Source organism: Neophocaena asiaeorientalis, unplaced genomic scaffold, assembly GCF_003031525.2.
Source record: "Neophocaena asiaeorientalis asiaeorientalis breed wild unplaced genomic scaffold, Neophocaena_asiaeorientalis_V1.1 scaffold918, whole genome shotgun sequence".
Classification (NCBI taxonomy): domain Eukaryota; kingdom Metazoa; phylum Chordata; class Mammalia; order Artiodactyla; family Phocoenidae; genus Neophocaena; species Neophocaena asiaeorientalis.
The window spans coordinates 72,698-91,969 of NW_020174132.1; the positions used below are offsets into that span (position 1 = coordinate 72,698).

The 19,272-nt window shown below is 39.1% G+C and overlaps 1 protein-coding gene across 3 annotated transcripts in view; it reads left to right on the forward strand.

Moving 5' to 3' along the window:
* BRCC3 (BRCA1/BRCA2-containing complex subunit 3) overlaps positions 1-14,399 on the forward strand; it is a 72,152-nt gene extending 57,753 nt beyond the window's left edge. For 2 of the 3 annotated variants that reach the window (XM_024754708.1, XM_024754709.1), the window contains 4 exons: positions 7,865-7,996; positions 8,495-8,538; positions 11,514-11,683; positions 12,775-14,399. In XM_024754708.1, the coding sequence (XP_024610476.1) occupies positions 7,865-7,996; positions 8,495-8,538; positions 11,514-11,665 (328 nt within the window). In that variant the 3' untranslated portion in view covers positions 11,666-11,683; positions 12,775-14,399. The remainder of the gene's footprint in view (positions 1-7,864; positions 7,997-8,494; positions 8,539-11,513; positions 11,684-12,774) is intronic. The other variant, XM_024754710.1, reaches the window with a different exon arrangement.
* The last annotated feature ends 4,873 nt before the right edge of the window (positions 14,400-19,272 follow it).

Here is a 19,272-nt window from a genome sequence, read left to right on the forward strand (position 1 = left end):
CTGTGACTTAGGGAGTAATGGAACTACAAGTCTCTTTGATGTTTCACATGTAGCCAGAAAGCACTTTGCTAATCAGAAGCTTTCATTTACTGTTAGAAAACTCATGTACCTGACCTTATTTTTTCTTTCCAAAGAATGGCTAATAAGCTTTACTTCTGCAACTCTAGGGAATATTTTGTCACCAAAAGTTAGGGAAGGTTTGACCTGAGTATATTGGAAGATGTGGAGGAAGAAACGTGAGTTAGACCATTCATTCTCAAACTTGGCTGAATATTGGAATCACTTAAGCAGTTTAAAAACTATACCTAGCCAATCTGAAAAGGCTATCTAGTGTATGATTCCAACAAAATGACATGCTGTAAAAGGAAAGACAGTAAAAGGATCAGTGGTTCCCAGGGGTTTGACAGGAGGGAGGGATGAATAGGCAGAGCTTAGAGAATTTTTAGGGCAGTGAAATTATTCTGTGTGGGTCCCTCCTCCAGAGATGGTGATTTTTATAATGGGGTAAAGGTTGAGGCCTGAGTGTCAGGACTTACAAAAGAGAGATCTTTAATGTTCTCACCACAAAAAAAGAAGTGGAAATTATGTGACCTGATGGAGGCTTAGCTATTACTATGGTAGCAATCATTTTGCTATATGTAAGTATCAAATCAACACGTTGTACACCTTAAACTTACACAATTTATATGTCAATTATATCTCAAAAAAGCTGGAAAAAAGAATAGGGGAAAATAAATTTAAAAGTTAGTTACACAACTAATTCGTTGCAGCTGTGATAAGTGCTGTAAGGTAATCAGGGAAGTCTTTGCTGAAGAAAGCATTCTTCAGCTGGCTTCTGAGGGGTGAGTAGAAATTAGTCAAGTAAAAATAGGGAGAAACCCCAGGCAGAGGAAACAGCATGTTGGAAGGCCTGACAGGGGAGGAGGTTGTGTGTTCTAACACAGTGGTTCTCAAACTTTGCTGCACATGGGATTCTTTGTTTGCATTTTGAATGTTTTTTTTTTTCCATTGTGACTCTTTTTATTGTTTGTATATTTGAAGGCTATTATACCTGTATTAACGTTTTTACCTTCCAGAATGATTTTATTCCTTGCATTAATTTTACCTTTGATTCTCTAGCGCTTTCCAGATAAATATTATGTCTTATCCATAAATAGAAATAGTTTTACTTCTCCAGTTCCTGTGCCTCTAATTGATTTCTTATGTGTAAGTGCATTGCCTAGTATCTCCTTTATATTTAAATAACAGTGGAAAATAGTAGGCAGTCTTAACTTTGTTTCTGATCCTTGTGAAATTCCTGTAGCATTTCACTATTAAGTAAGGTTGTATTCAGGACTAAGGTATACATACTTTTTCCTATTAAGAAAATATCCATAAATCCATAATTACCTCTTTTGTTCTGTGTTTAATCAGGAATGACTGTTGAATTTTGTTAATTTTTCAGGACCTATGAACATAATTTTTTCTTTAGATGTATTAATATGATGTATTATATTAATAGATTTCCAACTATTGAACCAAGCTTGCCTTCCTGGAAAAACATCCTACTGGGTTTTCTTAATATGATATTGGGCTATTTTTGCTAATATTTAGTACTTTGGCATCAACAGTCATAAGTGATAACTTTTTGGAATTTTTTTGTATTGTTTTTATCAGGTTTAGGTTTCCATATTATACTTGATTCATAAGAGTTGTTTGAAGTTTTCTTTCATTTTCTAGGCTCTGGTACAATGTATGTAACATTGGGGACAATGTATTCTTTGACAATTCCTCTATGAAAGCAATAGGGCCTTTTATTTGGGGGGCAGGGGATAGTTCCTTGATGTATTCTTCTGTTTCTTTTATGGTAATTGATCTATTTATGCTTTTTTTTCCTAATGAGGTCAATTTTGGTAAACTGCATTTTCTTAAGAAATTATCCATTTTGTCTCATTTTCAAATTTATTTGCATAGAGATCTATCTGCCAGAGAGTCTCTTATGGTATTTTAAATCTCTTCTATTTCCACAGTTATCTCCCCCTAGTCATTTCGTATTTTGTATATTTGTGCTTTGTCCCTTTCCCGCCTTGATTATGTTAGCTAGTAGTGTATTTTGTTAATTTCCCCAAAGACAATTATTTTTATTAATTTGATTGTTTTTTCCTACTCCCACCCTCATTAATTTTTATTTTATCTTTCATTATTTCCTTCCTTATGTTTTATTTTGGTTATTTTCTTGTGCTTTATCTTAGCATTTGGAGTTTGGAATTTATTTAATATATTTTTTGTCTTTTATTTTTATTGATATAAGTGCTTAAGGCTATGAATTTCTGCTGATCTCTGCTTTATATTTCATAGATGCTAGGATAGTAGCAGTCTTTTCACTTTCATTATTTTTTAAAAAGTCGTTTAATTTTGGTTTCCATTTCACCCATCCATTGTGTTCCTGTCTTCCTTCCCTTCTATCTGGTATCTATGCTGTAGCTTTTCCGAAATGGTCCTGCTCCATAACATCCTCAGAAAAGAAACAGAAAACAAACCTGAAGCCCTTCATAGTTGGCCTGTTTCTCCAGCCATTGCCTGGCTAATACTCGTTTTTGAAGACTAAGCTCAACTTTAGGAATTCTTCTCTGATACCCCTCAACCTCCAATACCAACCCAGTTAGTACTCCTTCTGAGAACTAAATAGAATCCTATATTTCCTTTGTCATAATACTTGTAACAGTATATTTTAATATTTTGTCTCTCTATTAACATTGTAAGATTCTTGAAACAAATGCTTCCCTTTTATCACTGTATCCCTGGTGCTCAATAAATAATTGTTGAATATTCCTTCAGCTATAGACTTCAAAACTAGTATTCTGACCTGTGAGTTCTAGCAAACTCTAGAGCTTCTTCATTACCTTAGTTTGGTTTGTTGATTTTAGCTTTTCAGTTGAAGTATAACACACATACAGAAGAGCACACTAATTATGTGTCCAGCTCAATCAGCTTTCATAAACATACCCACACAACCTCAACACAGATCACCACCTCCATGAATTTTCACAAAGTGAAATGTGTCTATGAAACTGCAGCACATATCAAGAAATGAAACTTACTATCCTTCCAGAAGCCCCCATTGTGGCTTCTCCCAATTGATTATGGTATAGCATCCAGACTATGTAAAGAACTCTTACGCTAAACAATAAAAAGACAAGCAACTCAATTTAAAAATGGGCATTCAACATGGAACTGGAAGCAATTAGGCAAGAAAAAGAAATAAAAAGCATCCAAATTGGAAAGGAGGAAGTAAAATTATCTCTGTTTACAGATGACATAATCTTATACATAGAAAGCCCCAAAGACTCCACTAAAAAAAACTACTGGAACGAATGAATTCAGCAAAGTTCCAGGATACTAAATCAGTGCCAAAAAATCAGTTGTGTTTGTACACACTAACAATGAACAATCCAAAAAGGAAATTAAGAGGACAATCCATTTACAATAGCATCAAAATGAATAAAATACTTAGGAATAAACCTAGCCAAAAAGTGAAAGACTTGTACAGTGAAAACTGCAAAGTGCTGCTGAAAGAAATAAAAGAAGACACAAATAAATAGACATCCCATGTACATGGACTGAATAACTTAATATTGTTAAGATGTCAATACTACTCAAAGCGATTTACATAATTAATGCAGTCCATATCAAAATCCCAACAGCGTTGTGTTTTGTTTGTCTACAGAAATAGAAAAATCTATCCTAAAATTCATGTGGAATCTCGGGACCCTGAATAGCCAAAACAATTTTGAAAAAGAAGAACAAAATTGGAAGTCTCACACTTCCTCATTTCAAAGCTTACTAAAAAGCCACAGTAATCAAAACAGTGTGGTACTAGCATAAAAACGGACATTAAAACCGGTGGAGCAGAATGAGTCCCAAATTAAACTCTGACATATGTAGTCAAATGATCTTTGACCAAGGTTCCAAAACAATTGATGGGAAAAGGACATTCTCTTCAATAAATGATGCTAGGAAAACTGGATGGTCACATGCAAAAGAATAAAGTTGGGCCCTTACCTTACACAATATGCAAAAACTAACTCAAAGTGGAATAAAAACCTAAATGTAAGACCTAAAACTATAAAAGTCACAGAAGAAAATGGAAAAGCTCATGAGATCGAATTTGGCAATGACTTCTCGGATATTACACCAAAAGCACAGGCAACAAAAGCAAAAATAGACAAATGCACTACATTAAACTTAAAAACTTTTTGATCATCAAAGGAAATAATTAACAGAGTGAAAAGGCAGCCTACATCATGGGAGAAAATATTTGCCCATTATACATCTGATAAGGAGTTAATAGCCAGAATATAAAGAGAATTCCTACAACTCAACAACAAAATAACCCAATTTAAAAATGGGCAAAGGACTTTAGCAGACATTTCTCCAAAGAAGATACACAAATGGCCAGCAAACATGAGAAGATGCTCAACATCACTAATCATTAAAAATATGCAAATCAAAACCACAGTGAGATATCAATTCACACCCACTAGGATGGCCATTATCAAAAACACAGAAAAGAACAAATGTTTGGTAAGCATGTGAAGAAGTTGGAACCCTTGTGCCCTGGGAATGTAAAATGGTGTAGTCTGTATGGAAAACAATACGGAGGTTCCTCAGAAAATTAAAACTAAAATTACCATATGATCCAGCAATCTCTATGTATATCCAACAGAATTGAGAACAGGATCTCAAAGAGATTTGCACACCCATGTTTATTACAGCATTATTCACAATAGCCAAGATGTGGAAACAACCTAAATGTACTTCATTTTGGGGGGAGCTATTTTGAGTGGCATTTTTAAAAAGCTTTCATTTACAAGTGTTCATTGCTGGAATATAGAAACAGAACTGATTTGTGTGTCTGTGTTAATCTTGTACTTTATGACCTTGCTAACCTCATATAGACAATCATGTTGTGTGCAAATAGAAGGAACACATACAGGATTTGCATGTTGAATAATTCAGAACTCATGAATAAAATCAAAGATCTAAATAAATGGAGAGGGGCTTCCCTGGTGGCGCAGTGGTTAAGAATCCGCCTGCCAATGCAGGGGACACGGGTTTGAGCCCTGGTCCAGGAAGATCCCTCATGCCACAGAGCAACTAAACCCGTGCGCCACAACTACTGAGCCTGCACTCTAGAGCCCGTGAGCCACAACTACTGAAGCCCGCACGCCTAGAGCCCGTGCTCCGCAACAAGAGAAGCCACTGCAACGAGAAGCCCGCGCACGGCAGCAAAGCATAGCCCCTGCTTGTCGCAACTAGAGAAAGGCCATGTGCAGCAATGAAGGGCCGGTGCACCCAAAAATGTAAAATAAAATAAATAAGAAATAAAAAATAAGTAAATAAATGGAGAGACATGTCATGTTCATGGATTAGGTCAGAGTAGCAAATATGTCAACTCTCCCCAAATCTATAGATTTAATAGCAATCAAATTCCCAGCAGAATTTTTTGAGGGACTAGATTCTAAAATTTTATGAAATGGCAAAAGAACCTTAATAGCCAAAAAGATCTGGGGAGGGCTTCCCTGGTGGTGCAGTGGTTGAGAGTCCGCCTGCTGATGCAGGGGACATGGGTTCGTGCCCCGGTCCGGGAGGATCCCACATGCCGTGGAGCGGCTGGGCCCGTGAGCCGTGGCCGCTGAGCCTGCGCGTCCGGAGCCTGTGCTCCACAATGGGAGAGGCCACAACAGTGAGAGGCCCGCGTACCGCAAAAAAAAAAAAAAAAAAAAAAGATCTGGGGAAACAAGAATAAATTGGGAGGAATCACATTACCAGATACTGAGTTGCTATTAAGCTATAATGATCAAGACAGGTGGTACTGGTGAAAGGATCAGAGTTCAATAGAACAGAAGAGAGATTACAGAAATATACCCTCTTTTATAAAGACACTTTTATAAAGATCCCATTCATGAGGGCTCCAACCTCATTACCTGATCACCTCGCAAATGCACAGATGGAGACAGAGATAGGAGTTATGCTGCCACAAGCAAAGAATCTCCACAAGCCACGAGAATCTGCAAGTGGCAAGGCACGATTTCCCCTGTAGAGCTTTCAGATGTGGGGCCCTGATGACACCTGCAACCTTGCTGAATTTATTAGTTCTAATCGGTTTTGGGGGGGTTGGAGGAGTATTTTGGGTTTTCTATCTATAAGATTAAGTCATCTGCAAACAGATAATTTTACTTCATCCTTTCCAATTTAGATACCTTTGTTTTACTTGCCTAATTTCTTTGGCTAGGACTTCTAATATTATTTTGAATAGAAGTGGTGAGGGGGCCAGACACATTCTGCTGGGTGGGAAAGAGAGAGGAGGGAGCTAGATCTTATGCTGATATACCACCATGTGCCAATGAGGTCACACAGTGCCAGGGACCCTCAACCTGGTTGCTCCACTGAACCCACTGTTAGGTGGATTTGGGGTGAGAAGTATTTAGAGGTAGATTGGTTGACCTCACTCTAGCATGAAAATGGAAGTATTTGTAAATTACTTACCTATTTCCCTCCAGGGGAGAAAATGGGAAGTGAGGGCCACTGGTGAACACTGAGTTAGAACAAGTGAGTATTTATATGAGTAATCCCTTCCACATAATGAATCTGATGGAGTCACTGAAGAGTCTACATTTCCTCTTCCCCAGGCTTTGTGATTAATGTGTTCAACCTCACTGGCAACTTTTTGACTGAAAACAGTATTAATTAGCTATTTCCCTTGTCTGGGGAATGAGCATAAGGACCTTGCACCCCCAAGGCTTCTGTTAAGTTTACAAAGTGGCCTTAGATTTTCTATGAGAATATTGGCTCTGCAAATGTATGTACTTCCAATTTGCTCCCCACATGAGCTCAGTTTGAACTCTGCCCCCTTTGGAGTTGAGTTACTAAATAAGTAACAGGAATATTTAATCTTTGAAGCATACTGTGTCCCAAAATTTCTATTAAAACTATAGAAAACTTCTGATTATGACAAGTCAGTATTCAAAACTTACCAACTTCTTGGTATATATCCAAAGGAAATGAAATCAGTGTCTCAAAATGATATCTGTGCTCCCATGTTCATCACATTCCTTGTTATTCACAAGGAATGAAAACCTAAATGTCTGTCCGTGGATGAATGGATAAAGAAAATGTGGTATGTGTATACGTATGTATATATACATACCATTTGCAAAAACATGGATCAACCTGGACATTATGCTGAGTGAAATAAGCCCAAGAAAGACAAATAATGCAATGTGTGCTCTCACTTATATGTGGAATCTAAGAGTCAAACTAATAGACCCAGAGAGTAGAATGGTGGTGCTGTGGCACAGGGGGTAGAGGGGAGAATGAGGAAGTATTGGTCTAAGGCAATGCTCCCCAAGCTTTTTGGCACCAGGAACCGGTTTCATGGAAGACAATTTTTCCACAGGTGTGGACGGAGGGGGGATGGTTCAGGCGGGAATGTGAGCATTGGGGAGCAACGGGGAGTGGCAGATGAAGCTTCCTTCACTCGTCCACCACTCACCTCCTCCTCCACAGATCGGTACTGGTCCACGGCCCGGGGGTTGGGGACCCCTGGTCTAAGGGTACAAAGTTTTAGGATAAATGAGTTCTGGCGATTTGATGTACAACTTGGTGATTTTGTACTTGAAATTTGTTAAAAAGGTAGATCTTAAATGTTAAATCGCCACAAACAATGGTAATTATGTGAGGTGATGGATATGTTAATTAGCTTGAGTGTGGTGATCATTTCTGAATGTGTATATATATCGTAATATCAATTTGTGCACCTTAAATATATACCTCAGTAAAGCTGGAAACAAACAAACAAAAACTGACCTGAACTGTCTTACAGGTATGAGAGAATTGAAATTCCAATTCATATTGTACCTCATGTAACCATTGGGAAAGTGTGCCTTGAGTCAGCAGTTGAGCTGCCCAAGATCCTGTGCCAAGAGGAGCAGGATGCATATAGGAGGATCCACAGGTAGAGAGCCTCACTGCTCCTCTTCCCAATTCTCGGGCCTGGTCCCTGTTCTCCTCTCCTGTCCTTTCATCTTTAGTAGCTCAAGCTGTGAGCCCCCTTTCCTTTCCGCTCTCTGTGAGAAAGTCATCACATGTCTCACCCTGTATGATAACAATCTCTTTAACACTTGTTTCTCTCCTGGTGCACTTTGGATCCTTCTGGGGCAAAGACACTTTTTTTAGTTGTTAAAAATAACATCTTAGTAGCCCTGTTGCCAAGTACTGTGTACTATAGGAAGGCTTCAGCGAGAGATAATAATTTCAAAATTATTTCTTTGAATTATCTCAACATTCTGAATAAAATTATATCCCCCCAAATCATGAAAAATGGAACAATAATGGGAAGTTCAATGATACATATTTATCTAATCTGGTTGGCAGAGGTCTGTAGCAGACCACTGCCAAACGGATTAGATGAACTGCTGCTTTGCTACTAACCTAAACTATTTTATCCCTTTAGCCTTACACATCTGGACTCAGTAACCAAGATCCATAATGGCTCAGGTAAGATTTTTTTTCTCGAGTACAGGCAGTGAAATACTCACATGACAGAAGCAGATTTAGTTGGAGTGACTGAAGTGATGAGTACAAATTACCCATGAGTTTTCTTTCCCAAGAGCTTTGCCATTCACTAATCCTGCTCCCAGCTTTTCTATTGAATCCTGTGGACCACTGAATACTATACATGACTGGACACGTTTCACACCAGTTCTCAGGGAGACAGGGAGGGCCCCGATTTGTTTGCAAGTTTCCATAGTGTAACACGCCTACTGTGGCTGATTTCAAACAACTAACATGGCCGTAACCAGTTTGCAAACTTCCTGAAATTTCAACAGTTGGCTCTTGTGAGCCGGTTTCCAGCATATCAGTACCAGCCTATTGTAGTGGGAGTTGAAAGAGATGGCTAGACAGACAGACAGACATAAAAGGGAGCGCATGAGGGAGATCTTTTCATGTAAATAAATATATAAGGAATTCCTATAAAAGGCCAAGGATTTCTGCTCAATACAATATACACACTAAATCACTTTTCCCAACATATACACCTACCCACCCACACCTTCTGACTAACCCTGACTCCCAGGCCATTCTGGCAAAGTCACTAGGAAGGAAGAAAAGGAGGCTTCCAAGTATTATAGGCAAGTACTTTGAGAGAAAAAGACAGAGATGGCTTGGTTTATCTGTCCCATCATTTTTATCTGGAGGTAAAACATGGCAAAGAGTTAATAATATAAGGTAATATATGATATGTAGCCATACTCTAAAGCCACAGCAATTAAAAAATATATATTGATAATTCAAACATGGACAGATAAATCAGTAGAACTGAATACAGCCCATGTATACATATTTAAGAATTTATATCTAAGAAAGATGTTACTTCAAATCAATTTTGAAAAGGATGGATTGTTCACGAAATAGTGTTGGGACAGTTCATTTGTTTCTTAGTTTATACTTCTATTTCCATATGGGAAGAAGATAAATTCCTACTTAATGCCCTACACAAAAAATAAATTCCAGATATATTTAAACTTCTACTATTAAATATAGTACAACCACTTTGGAAAGAGATTGGCAATTACAACTACCAAATGTCCCACCAGTTCCTCTCCTAGGCATATACCCCAAAGAGTTGAAAACAGGTGTTCAAACAAAAACTTGTATAGGAATGTTTGTAGCAGCATTATTCACAATAGCCAAAAAGTGGGAACACCCAATTGTCTGTCAGTGGGTGAATGGATAAACAAAGTGTGATCCATCCATATAACAAGGTATTGCTCAGCAATGGAAAGAACACACTACTGAAACATGAACAACCTGGCTGAATCTCATTATGCCAACTGAAAGAAGCATCACACAAAAGTGCTACATACTCTATAGTTCCATTTATATGAAATTTAAGAATAGGCTAAACTAACCTATGGTGACAGCAAATGGGTCAGTAGCTGCTGTGGCCCAAGGTGAAGGGGCACCGGCTGCAGAGGGAACCCAGAGGGGCCTCTGGGCTGATGGAAATGGCCTGTATCTTGACTGGAGGGTGGTTAAAAGGGGTATGCATTTGTCAAAACTCACTGAACTGTACCCTTAAAGTGGGGTCATTTATTGTCTGTAAATTATACCCCAATAAAGCTCATTAAAAGTTAAAAAAAATACAGGAGGAAAATATAAGGAAGTCACAAAAGACTGACTAAATAAGAATTAAAGACTTTTATAGAGCCCTCCAGAAAAATCAAATTGTTCATAATAATACATAAAAGAAGTATGGATTAAGATAAAGTCATCAGGTTTTCTCCTTTTCTTTCAACAAATATTAAATTGACAGAGAATTAGATGAGGATGTGAGGGAAGTGAACACTCCCATATACTGTTCCTGGAGGTATAATTTTTAAATATATGTGAACTTGAATCTAGCAATTCCACTTCGAAAAATGTATCCTTCAAAAATTTGTAGGAAAAGTGTGCAAAAATAAAGGGATATTAATCGCAGTCTTTATAATAGCAAAAAATTGGATGCCACTGAAAGGTCCATCAATAGAAGACTTATTAAATTGGTACATCCATTCTGATGAATACTGTACAGCCGTTAAGAAGGAAAGATAGATCTTTATCAACACAGGAAGGTGTCTATGGCTTATTGTTATGTGAGGTAAAAGTAACGTCCAAAATCATACAGTTTTTTTAACTTTATTTTAAAAAAATTGGGCTTCCCTGGTGGCGCAGTGGTTGAGAATCTGCCTGCCAGTGTAGCGGACACGGGTTCGACCACAAAAGTATATATACATATGCACACAGGTTCACACACATATACATGTATCTTGGAAGGTATACTCCACAATTTTACAGTGGTCATTTTAATAAGTCATGTATCATAAGAGAGAAAAAGATATTTCCATTAGGCAGAATTTGTTTTAAAAAGAGGGCCACAGAATCTCTGTCTTACCGTGAAGCTGAACATTCCTAGGAAGACGTGAAAGGTGATCACTCCTTTCATCTCTCTGCTTTTTCCTCATTTTAAAAGAGAAGCTTTCAGGTGAGTTGCATTAATGTATTCTTCAATGTATGTAACACTTGGTAAGCAATTTTCTTTCTGAACTCGTGAAAAATTAAGTTGCAGAAGACAGAGTTCTAGCTCACTGGGAAGCTATGTTCATTCACAGTGAGAAGGTCTGCGAGCTGGGGAAAGAGACTCTTCTGTAGCTCTTACCCTTTTGCTATGGAAGTAAAAAGCTGGATATCTTTCTGCTCTCTGCATAGCAAGGCTTCCGTCTGGCTTACGGATCCAGGGATGTTCAGGATGGCCTCCGAATAGGTATCCTCTTTGCTCAGCTCTCCTGCCTTTCCCCTGGCTGCCCATACAAAGTTGTCTGCCAGTTCTACTTCTGCACTTTTTCTGTGTTCTCCTCCTTCCCCCTCTTTCTGTACTCATTGTTGGGCGCTACTGGTGGTGGATTGTTATCTCTGTGTTTTTCCTATTGAAGTGTTTACCAAGAACCTGTGCAGTCAGATGTCGGCAGTCAGCGGGCCTCTACTGCAGTGGCTGGAGGACAGACTGGAGCAAAACCAACAGCATTTGCAGGAGTTGCAACAAGAAAAGGAAGAGCTTATGCAAGAACTTTCTTCTTTAGAATAAAGCAGGAGACAAAATGGGGTAAAAAACTTTTGTTTTCCAATTTGTGTGTTAAACATGGTCTGAAAATTCATATACAGGAGATGTGTAGGCAGACGATGGAGCAGATCTTTTTATATCCCCATGGGTGCGTTTTATGCATACGATAAACAAACATAAGATGTCTTCCTAAAAGTTTCATTAGGGCCTAATGAACCCTCCTACCTGGAACCGACCTACAAAGAGGATATGCAGGGTGATTTAAGTAGAATATGAAAGGTTTTTTTTAAAGGCTATGCAAGTTACATTGGCAAGGATATCCTGTAATAAAATGTCTGGGGAGCATATTTCAAGTGTTTATTTTTTCTCTAGAATAAGCTAAAGGAATAAGAGTATTTCATGTTCAGTTTTGTAGTTATGATGCTGATGTTGGACAAATAAATGAGTACACAAGGGTTAGTGGGATGAAGTGAAGGTGACTCATCAGCACCCCACCTCTATTCTTTACCCCCATTGAGAGGCATATGTCTTATGTCTTCTCCTTGATCTCTAAAATAGGTATTCTGAGATACCTAGCAAAGGTTGAATCTATGTGGGTGCTCTTTGTAACCAAAAACATGAGTTCTAGCATATAATTCCTACTGAGCAGATCCTATTTCCCTAAGAATTTCCAGTATAATATAAATGTGTTTTTCCAGAAACATTCAGGACTTAGGATGTAACAAAAATCATGCTTTAAAAAGCTCTGTTGCAAGTTTCTTACCATGTGTAACCACAAATTCTAAGTGTGTCTTTAGAAAAGAGCTAAGCCTACTGCAGACCAGAAATTAAAGTGGGAATTGGAGGAGTTAGAAAGAAAGAAAACAAAGAAAGCCCCAATCCCAACAACAGTGACAAAGGGTTGGTTTTGTTTTTGTTTTTTCTTCTTGTTTCTCCCTAAATTATTGTTTTTCAAATTTCAAAGTGCAGTCCAGAACTACATGCACCATAATCATTTGGAGGCCAAACTTCAACTCTGGGAGTGGAACCCAGAAATGTTCATGAACTCCCCTAGGGCATATGTAGTGTAAATGTTGTATTTTCCCTAATTTCCCACAGCCACAGTTCTTCTCTATTCTTTTCTTTCCCTGTAGGAAGGATGAAAATATCCAGGTGTAAAATTAATTAAGCCAAATCAATTTGGAAGACTCACATTACCTGACTTCAAGACTTACTATAAACCTACAGTAATGAAGACAGTGTGGTATATGCGCAACTGATTTTGACAAAGGTACAAAAGCAATTCAGTGGAGGAAGGATAGTCTTTTCAACAAATGATGCTGGTGCAGTGGCAAAGAAAATGAACTTTGACCTAAACTGCATACATTATACAAAAATTAATCGAAAATGTATCATGAACTTAGATGTAAGATGTAAAACTTTCAGGAAAAAAAATCATAGAAAGATCTTTAGGATCGTGGGCTAGGCAACAGGTTCTTCTTGGCCTTCATCCCAGAAGCACAATCATGAAAGGAAAAAGTTGATACTGTATATTGGACTTCATCAAAATGAAAACCTTTTGCTCTGTCAAAAATTTAAGAGGAGGAAATTATTGAGAGAAATTACTTGCAAACCATTTATCTAGAATAAAGTCAAGAGTAAAAAACAAACAATCCAATTAGAAAATGAGCAGAAGACATGAATAGACATAGCACTAAAGAGGGTGTACCGAAGGCAAGCAAGCGCAGGAAAAGATGTTGAACTTCATTAGTCAGCAGGGAATGCAAATTAAAACCACAGTGAATTATAACTACATACTTATCAGAATGGCTAAAGAAAAAACAGCGAAAATACCAGATGCTGTTGAGCATACAAACTGGATCTCTCATACACTGCTGAACAGAATGTAAAATGGTAAGCCACTCTGAAAAAAAGAGTTGAAAAATTTCTAATAAAGTTAAACATACATGTACTTTATTACCCAGCAATTGTTGTCCTGGACATTTATCCCAAAGAAATGAAACCTATTTTGGCACAGAAACTTCTATACAGACATTCTTAGCATTTTCATTTGTAATAGCCCCAAACTGGAAACAACCCAGATGACCTGCAGTTGAGTGTGTGGTTAAACCACACCATGCAATACTACGCTGCAATGAAAAGGAACAGACTGTTGATACACACGACTTGGATGGACCTCAAGAGTATAATGATGAATGAAAAACAGCCAGTCTTAAAAGCTCACATACTGTATGACTGCGTTTGTATGAATTCTTGAAATGACAAAATTATAGGAGTGAAGAACAGATTAATGGTTGACAGGGATAGGGACTGGAGGGGGTATGGGATATGGGTGACTATAAAGGGGTAACACAATGAATTCCTTTGTGCTGATGGAACAGTTCTGTATCTTGATTGTGGTGTTTATTACATGAATCGATATCTGTGCTAAAACTACATGGGCCTACACACACCCACAAATGAATGCATGTAAAATTTGGTGAAACCAAATAAGGTCTATAGTCTAGTTAGCTGTATTCTACCATTGTCAATATGTTGGTTTTGAAGATGTACAATAGTTATGTGTAAGATCTTACCACTGGAGGAAACTGGGTGAAGGGCACATGGGACTCCCTGTACTATTTTTGCAACTTCCTGTTAATCTATAATTATTGCAAAATAAAAAGTTGTAAGTATTAAATAAGGAACTAGGAGGTATGGTACGTATTTTGTGAAATAAGAAAAGAGTGATAAAATCTGAGGGGGAATAAAATGATTTGAATATTTTTACAGACAAACCTTCTGCACATGTCCCTTCTAAGCTATTTACATTGACAGAGTTATGGCAATTTGAAATTCTTTTTCTAACCTGATAATTCGAGTTGTAATCTGTAAAATAGGATGTGGGGAGAGGAGGCAGGTACATGGAAGTGTCAAAGTACCTGGTGGCTGAGGAAGCAGGGCTGGGATTACTGCATGAGTGCCTTGGTGGGGGATATCTAGTGGAAACTGTTGTGCAGCCAGCAATCAGGTACATTAAACAAGTAAGTCAACTGATGGAGCAAATAAGTAAATGTATTGAGGAAAGTGGAAGCTAGGTTTGTCAGTGTCAGAGAAATTACCTATAAACATGAAAAGGGGAGGAGCTTCAAGATGGCAGAAGAGTAAGACGTGGAGATCACCTTCCTCCCCACAAATACATAAGAAATACAGCTAAATGTGGAACAACCCCTACAGAACATCTACTAAATGCTGGCAGAAGAACTCAGACCTCCCAAAAGGCAAGCATCTCCCCACGTACCTGGGTAGGGCAAAAGAGAAAAGGAAAAACAGAGACAAAAGAATAGGGACGGGACCTGCACCAGTGGGAGGGAGCCATGAAGGAGGATAGGTTTCCACACACTAGGAAGCGCCTTCGTGGGCAGAGACTGTGGGTGGCGGAGGGGGAGGAACTTCGGAGCCACGGAGGAGAGCACAGCAACAGGGGTGCGGAGGGCAAAGTGGAGAGATTCCCGCACAGAGGATCAGGGCCGACCAGCACTCACCAGCCTGAGAGGCTTGTCTGCTCACCTGCCGGGGTGGGGGCGGGGCTGGGAGCTGAGGCTCGGGCTTTGGAGGTCGGATCCCAGGGAGAGGACTGGGGTTGGCTGCATGAACACAACCTGAAGGGGATCGTGTGCCACAGCCGGCCGGGAGGCAGTCCGGGAAAAAGTCTGGAACTGCCAAAGAGGCCATTGTTTCGGGGTGCGGGAGGAGAGGGAATTCAGAACACCGCCTAAATGAGCCCAAGATGGGCGTGAGCCACGGCGATCAGCACAGACCCCAGAGACGAGCACGAGACACTAAGGCTGCTGCTGCCGCCACCAAGAAGCCTGTGTATGAGCACAGGTCGCTCTCCACACCTCCCGTCCTGGAAGCATGTGCAGCCCGCCACTGCCAGGGTCCCGGGATCCAGGGACAACTTCCCCGAGAGAACGCACGGTGCGCCTCAGCCTGGTGCAACATCACGCCGGCCTCTGCCACCGCAGGTCCGCCCCGCATCTGTACTCCCCCTCCCCCTGGCCTGAGTGAGCCAGAGCCCCCGAAGCAGCTGCTCCTTTAACCCCGTCCTGTCTGAGCAAAGAACAGATGCCCTCATGCGACCTACATGCAGAGGCGGGGCCAAATCCAAAGCTAAATCCCCAGAGCTGTGAGAACAAAGAAGAGAAAGGGAAATCTCTCCCAGCGGCCTCAGGAGCAGCAGATTAAATCCCCACAATCAACTTGACGTACCCTGCATCTGTGGAATACCTGAATAGACAATGAATCATCCCAAAATTGAGGTGGTGGACTTTGGGAACAATGATACAATTTTTTCCCCTTTTTCACTTTTTGTGAGTGTGTATGTGTATGCTTCTGTGTGTGATTTTGTCTGTATAGCTTTGCTTTTAGCTTAGCTTTTACCATTTGTCCTAGGTTTCTGCCTGTCCATTTGTTTTGTTTTGTTTTGTTTTTTAAGTATAGTGTTTAGTGCTTGTTATCATTGGTAATTTATTTTTTGGTTTGGTTGCTGTCTTCTTTTTTTTCTTTCTATTACTTTTTGAATTTTTATTTATTTTTTATTTTTATTTTCTTTTTTGGTGGTACATGGGCCTCTCACTGTTGTGGCCTCTCCCATTGCAGAGCACAGTCTCCGGACGCGCAGGCTCAGTGGCCATGGCTCATGGGCCCAGCCGCTCCGTGGCATGTGGGATCTTCCTGGACCGGGACATGAACCCGTGTCCCCTGCATCAGCAGGTGGACTCAACCACTGCGCCACCAGGGAAGCTACCTTTTGAAGTTTAAGAAATTTTTTTTTGAATTTTATTTTTTTATACAGCAGGTTCTTATTAGTCATCAATTTTATACACATCAGTGTATACATGTCAATCCCAATCGCCTAATTCATCACACCACCATCCCCAGCCCCCCGCAGCTTTACCCCCTTGGTGTCCATACGTTTGTTCTCTACATCTATGTCTGGATTTCTGCCCTGCAAACCAGTTCATCTACTGCAAAGCTTTTAAATTTCATTAGGTCCAATTTGTTTGTTTTTGTTTTTATTTCCGTTACTCTAGAAGGTGGATCAAAAAATATCTTGCTGGGATTTCTGTCAAAGAGTGCTCTTCCTCTGTTTTCCTCTAAGAGTTTTATAGTGTCCGGTCTTACATTTAGGTCTCGAATCCATTTATTGATTTATAGTGCCTGGTCTTACATTTAGGTCTCTAATCCATTTTGAGTTTATTTTTGTCTATGGTGTTAGGGAGTGTTCTAATTTCATTTCTTTGCATGTAGCAGTCCAGTTTTCCCAGCACCACTTATTGAAAAGACTGTCTTTTCTCCATTATATATCCTTGCCTCCTTTATCATAGATTAGTTGACCATAGGTGCGTATAAGACTGCTTTGGAAATTCGGGGTCTTTTGTGCTTCCATACATATTTTAAGATTTTTTGTTCTAGCTCTGTAAAAAATGACATTGGTAATTTGATAGGGATTGCATGAATCTGTAGATTGCTTTGAGTAGTACAGTCACTTTCACAATACTGATTCTTCCAATCCAAGAACATGGTATATCTCTCCATCTGTTGGTATCATCTTTAATTTCTTTCATCAGTGTCTTATAGTTATCCTTAATTTCTCTTTCAGATTTTTCATCATTAGTATATAGGAATGCAAGAGATTTCTTTGCATTGATTTTGTATCCTGCTACTTTACCAAATTCATTGATTAGCTCTAGTAGTTTTCTGGTGGCATCTTTAGGATTCGCTACGTATAGTATCATGTCAGCTTCAAACACTGATACTTTTACTTCTTCTTTTCCGATTTGTATTCCTTTCTTTTCCTTCCCTGATTGCCACGGCTAGGACTTCCAAAACTATGTTCAATAATAGTGGTGAGAGTGGACATCCTTGTCTTGTTCCTGATCTTAGAGGAAATGCTTTCAGTTTTTCACCATTGAGAATGATGTTTGCTGTGGGTTTGTCGTATATGGCCTTTATTATGTTGAAGTAGGTTCCTTCTGTGCCCACTTTCTGGAGAGTTTTTATCATAAATGGGTGTTGAATTTTGTCAAAAGATTTTTCTGCATCTATTGAGATGATCATATGGTTTTTATTCTAAAATTTGTTAATATGGTGTATCACATTGATTCATTTGCCTATATTGAAGAATCCTTGTATCCCTGGGAAAAATCCCACTTGATCATGGTGTATGATCCTTTTGATGTGTTGTTGGATTCTGTTTGCTTGTATTTGTTGAGGATTTTTGCATCTACATTCACCAGTTTTATTGGACCGTAATTTTCTTTTTTTTGTAGTATCTTTGTCTGGTTTTGGTATCAGGGTGATGGTGGCCTCATAGAATGAGTTTGGGAGTTTTCCTTCCTCTGCAATTTTTGGAAGAGTTAGAGAAGGATGGGTATTAGCTTTTCTCTAAATGTTTGATAGAATTCACCTGTGAAGCCATCTGGTCCTGGACTTTTGTTTGTTGGAAGATTTTTAATCACAGTTTCAATTTCATTACTTGTGATTGGTCTGTTCATATTTTCTATTTCTTCCTGGTTCAGTCTTGGAAGGTTTTACCCTTCTAAGAATTTGTCCATTTCTTCCAGGTTGTCCATTTTATTGGCATAGAATTGCTTGTAGTAGTCTCTTAGGATGCTCTGTATTTCTGCTGTGTCCGTTGTAACTTGTCCTTTTTTCATTTCTAATTTTATTGATTTGAGTCCTCTCCCTCTTTTTCTTGATGAGTCTGGCTAATGGTTTATCAATTTTGCTTATCTCCTCAAAGAACCAGCTTTTAGTTTTATTGATCTTTGCTACTGTTTTCTTTGTTTCTATTTCATTTATTTCTGCTCTGATCTTCATGATTTCTTTCCTTCTGCTAACTTTGGGTTTTGTTTGTTCTTCTTTCTTTAGTTCTTTTAGGTGTAACATTAGATTGTTTATTGGAGATTTTTCTTGTTTCTTGAGGTAGGCTTGTAGAGCTATAAACTTCCCTCTTAGAACTGCTTTTGCTGCATCCCATAGGTTTTGGATCATTGTGTTTTCATTGTCATTTGTCTCTAGGTATTTTTTGATTTCTTCTTTGATTTCTTCAGTAGTCTCTTGGGTGTTTAGTAACGTATTGTTTAGCCTCCATGTGCTTGGGTTTTTTACATTTTTCCCCTTTAATTGATTTCTAATCTCATAGCGTTCTGGTCAGAAAAGATGCTTGATATGATTTCAACTTTCTTAAATTTACTGAGGCTTGATTTGTGACCCAAGATGTGATCTATCCTGGAGAATGGTCCATGTGCACTTGAGAAGAAAGTGTAATCTGCTGTTTTGGGATGGAATGTCCTATAAATATCAATCAAATCTATCTGGAGGATGGGGCTATCTAAGAGGCTTGTGGAAGTTTCCTGATGGGAGGGACTTGTGGTGGGTAGGGTCGGCTGTTGCTCTGGTGGGCAGAGCTCAATAAAACTTTCATCTGCTTCTCTGCTGATGGGTGGGGCTGTGTTCCCTCCCTGTTGGTTGTTTGGCCTGAGGTGACCCAAGACTGGAGCCTACCTGGGCTCTTTGGTGGGGCTAATGGCGGACGCTGGGAGGGCTCACACCAAGGAGTACTTCCCAGAACTTCTGCTGCCAGT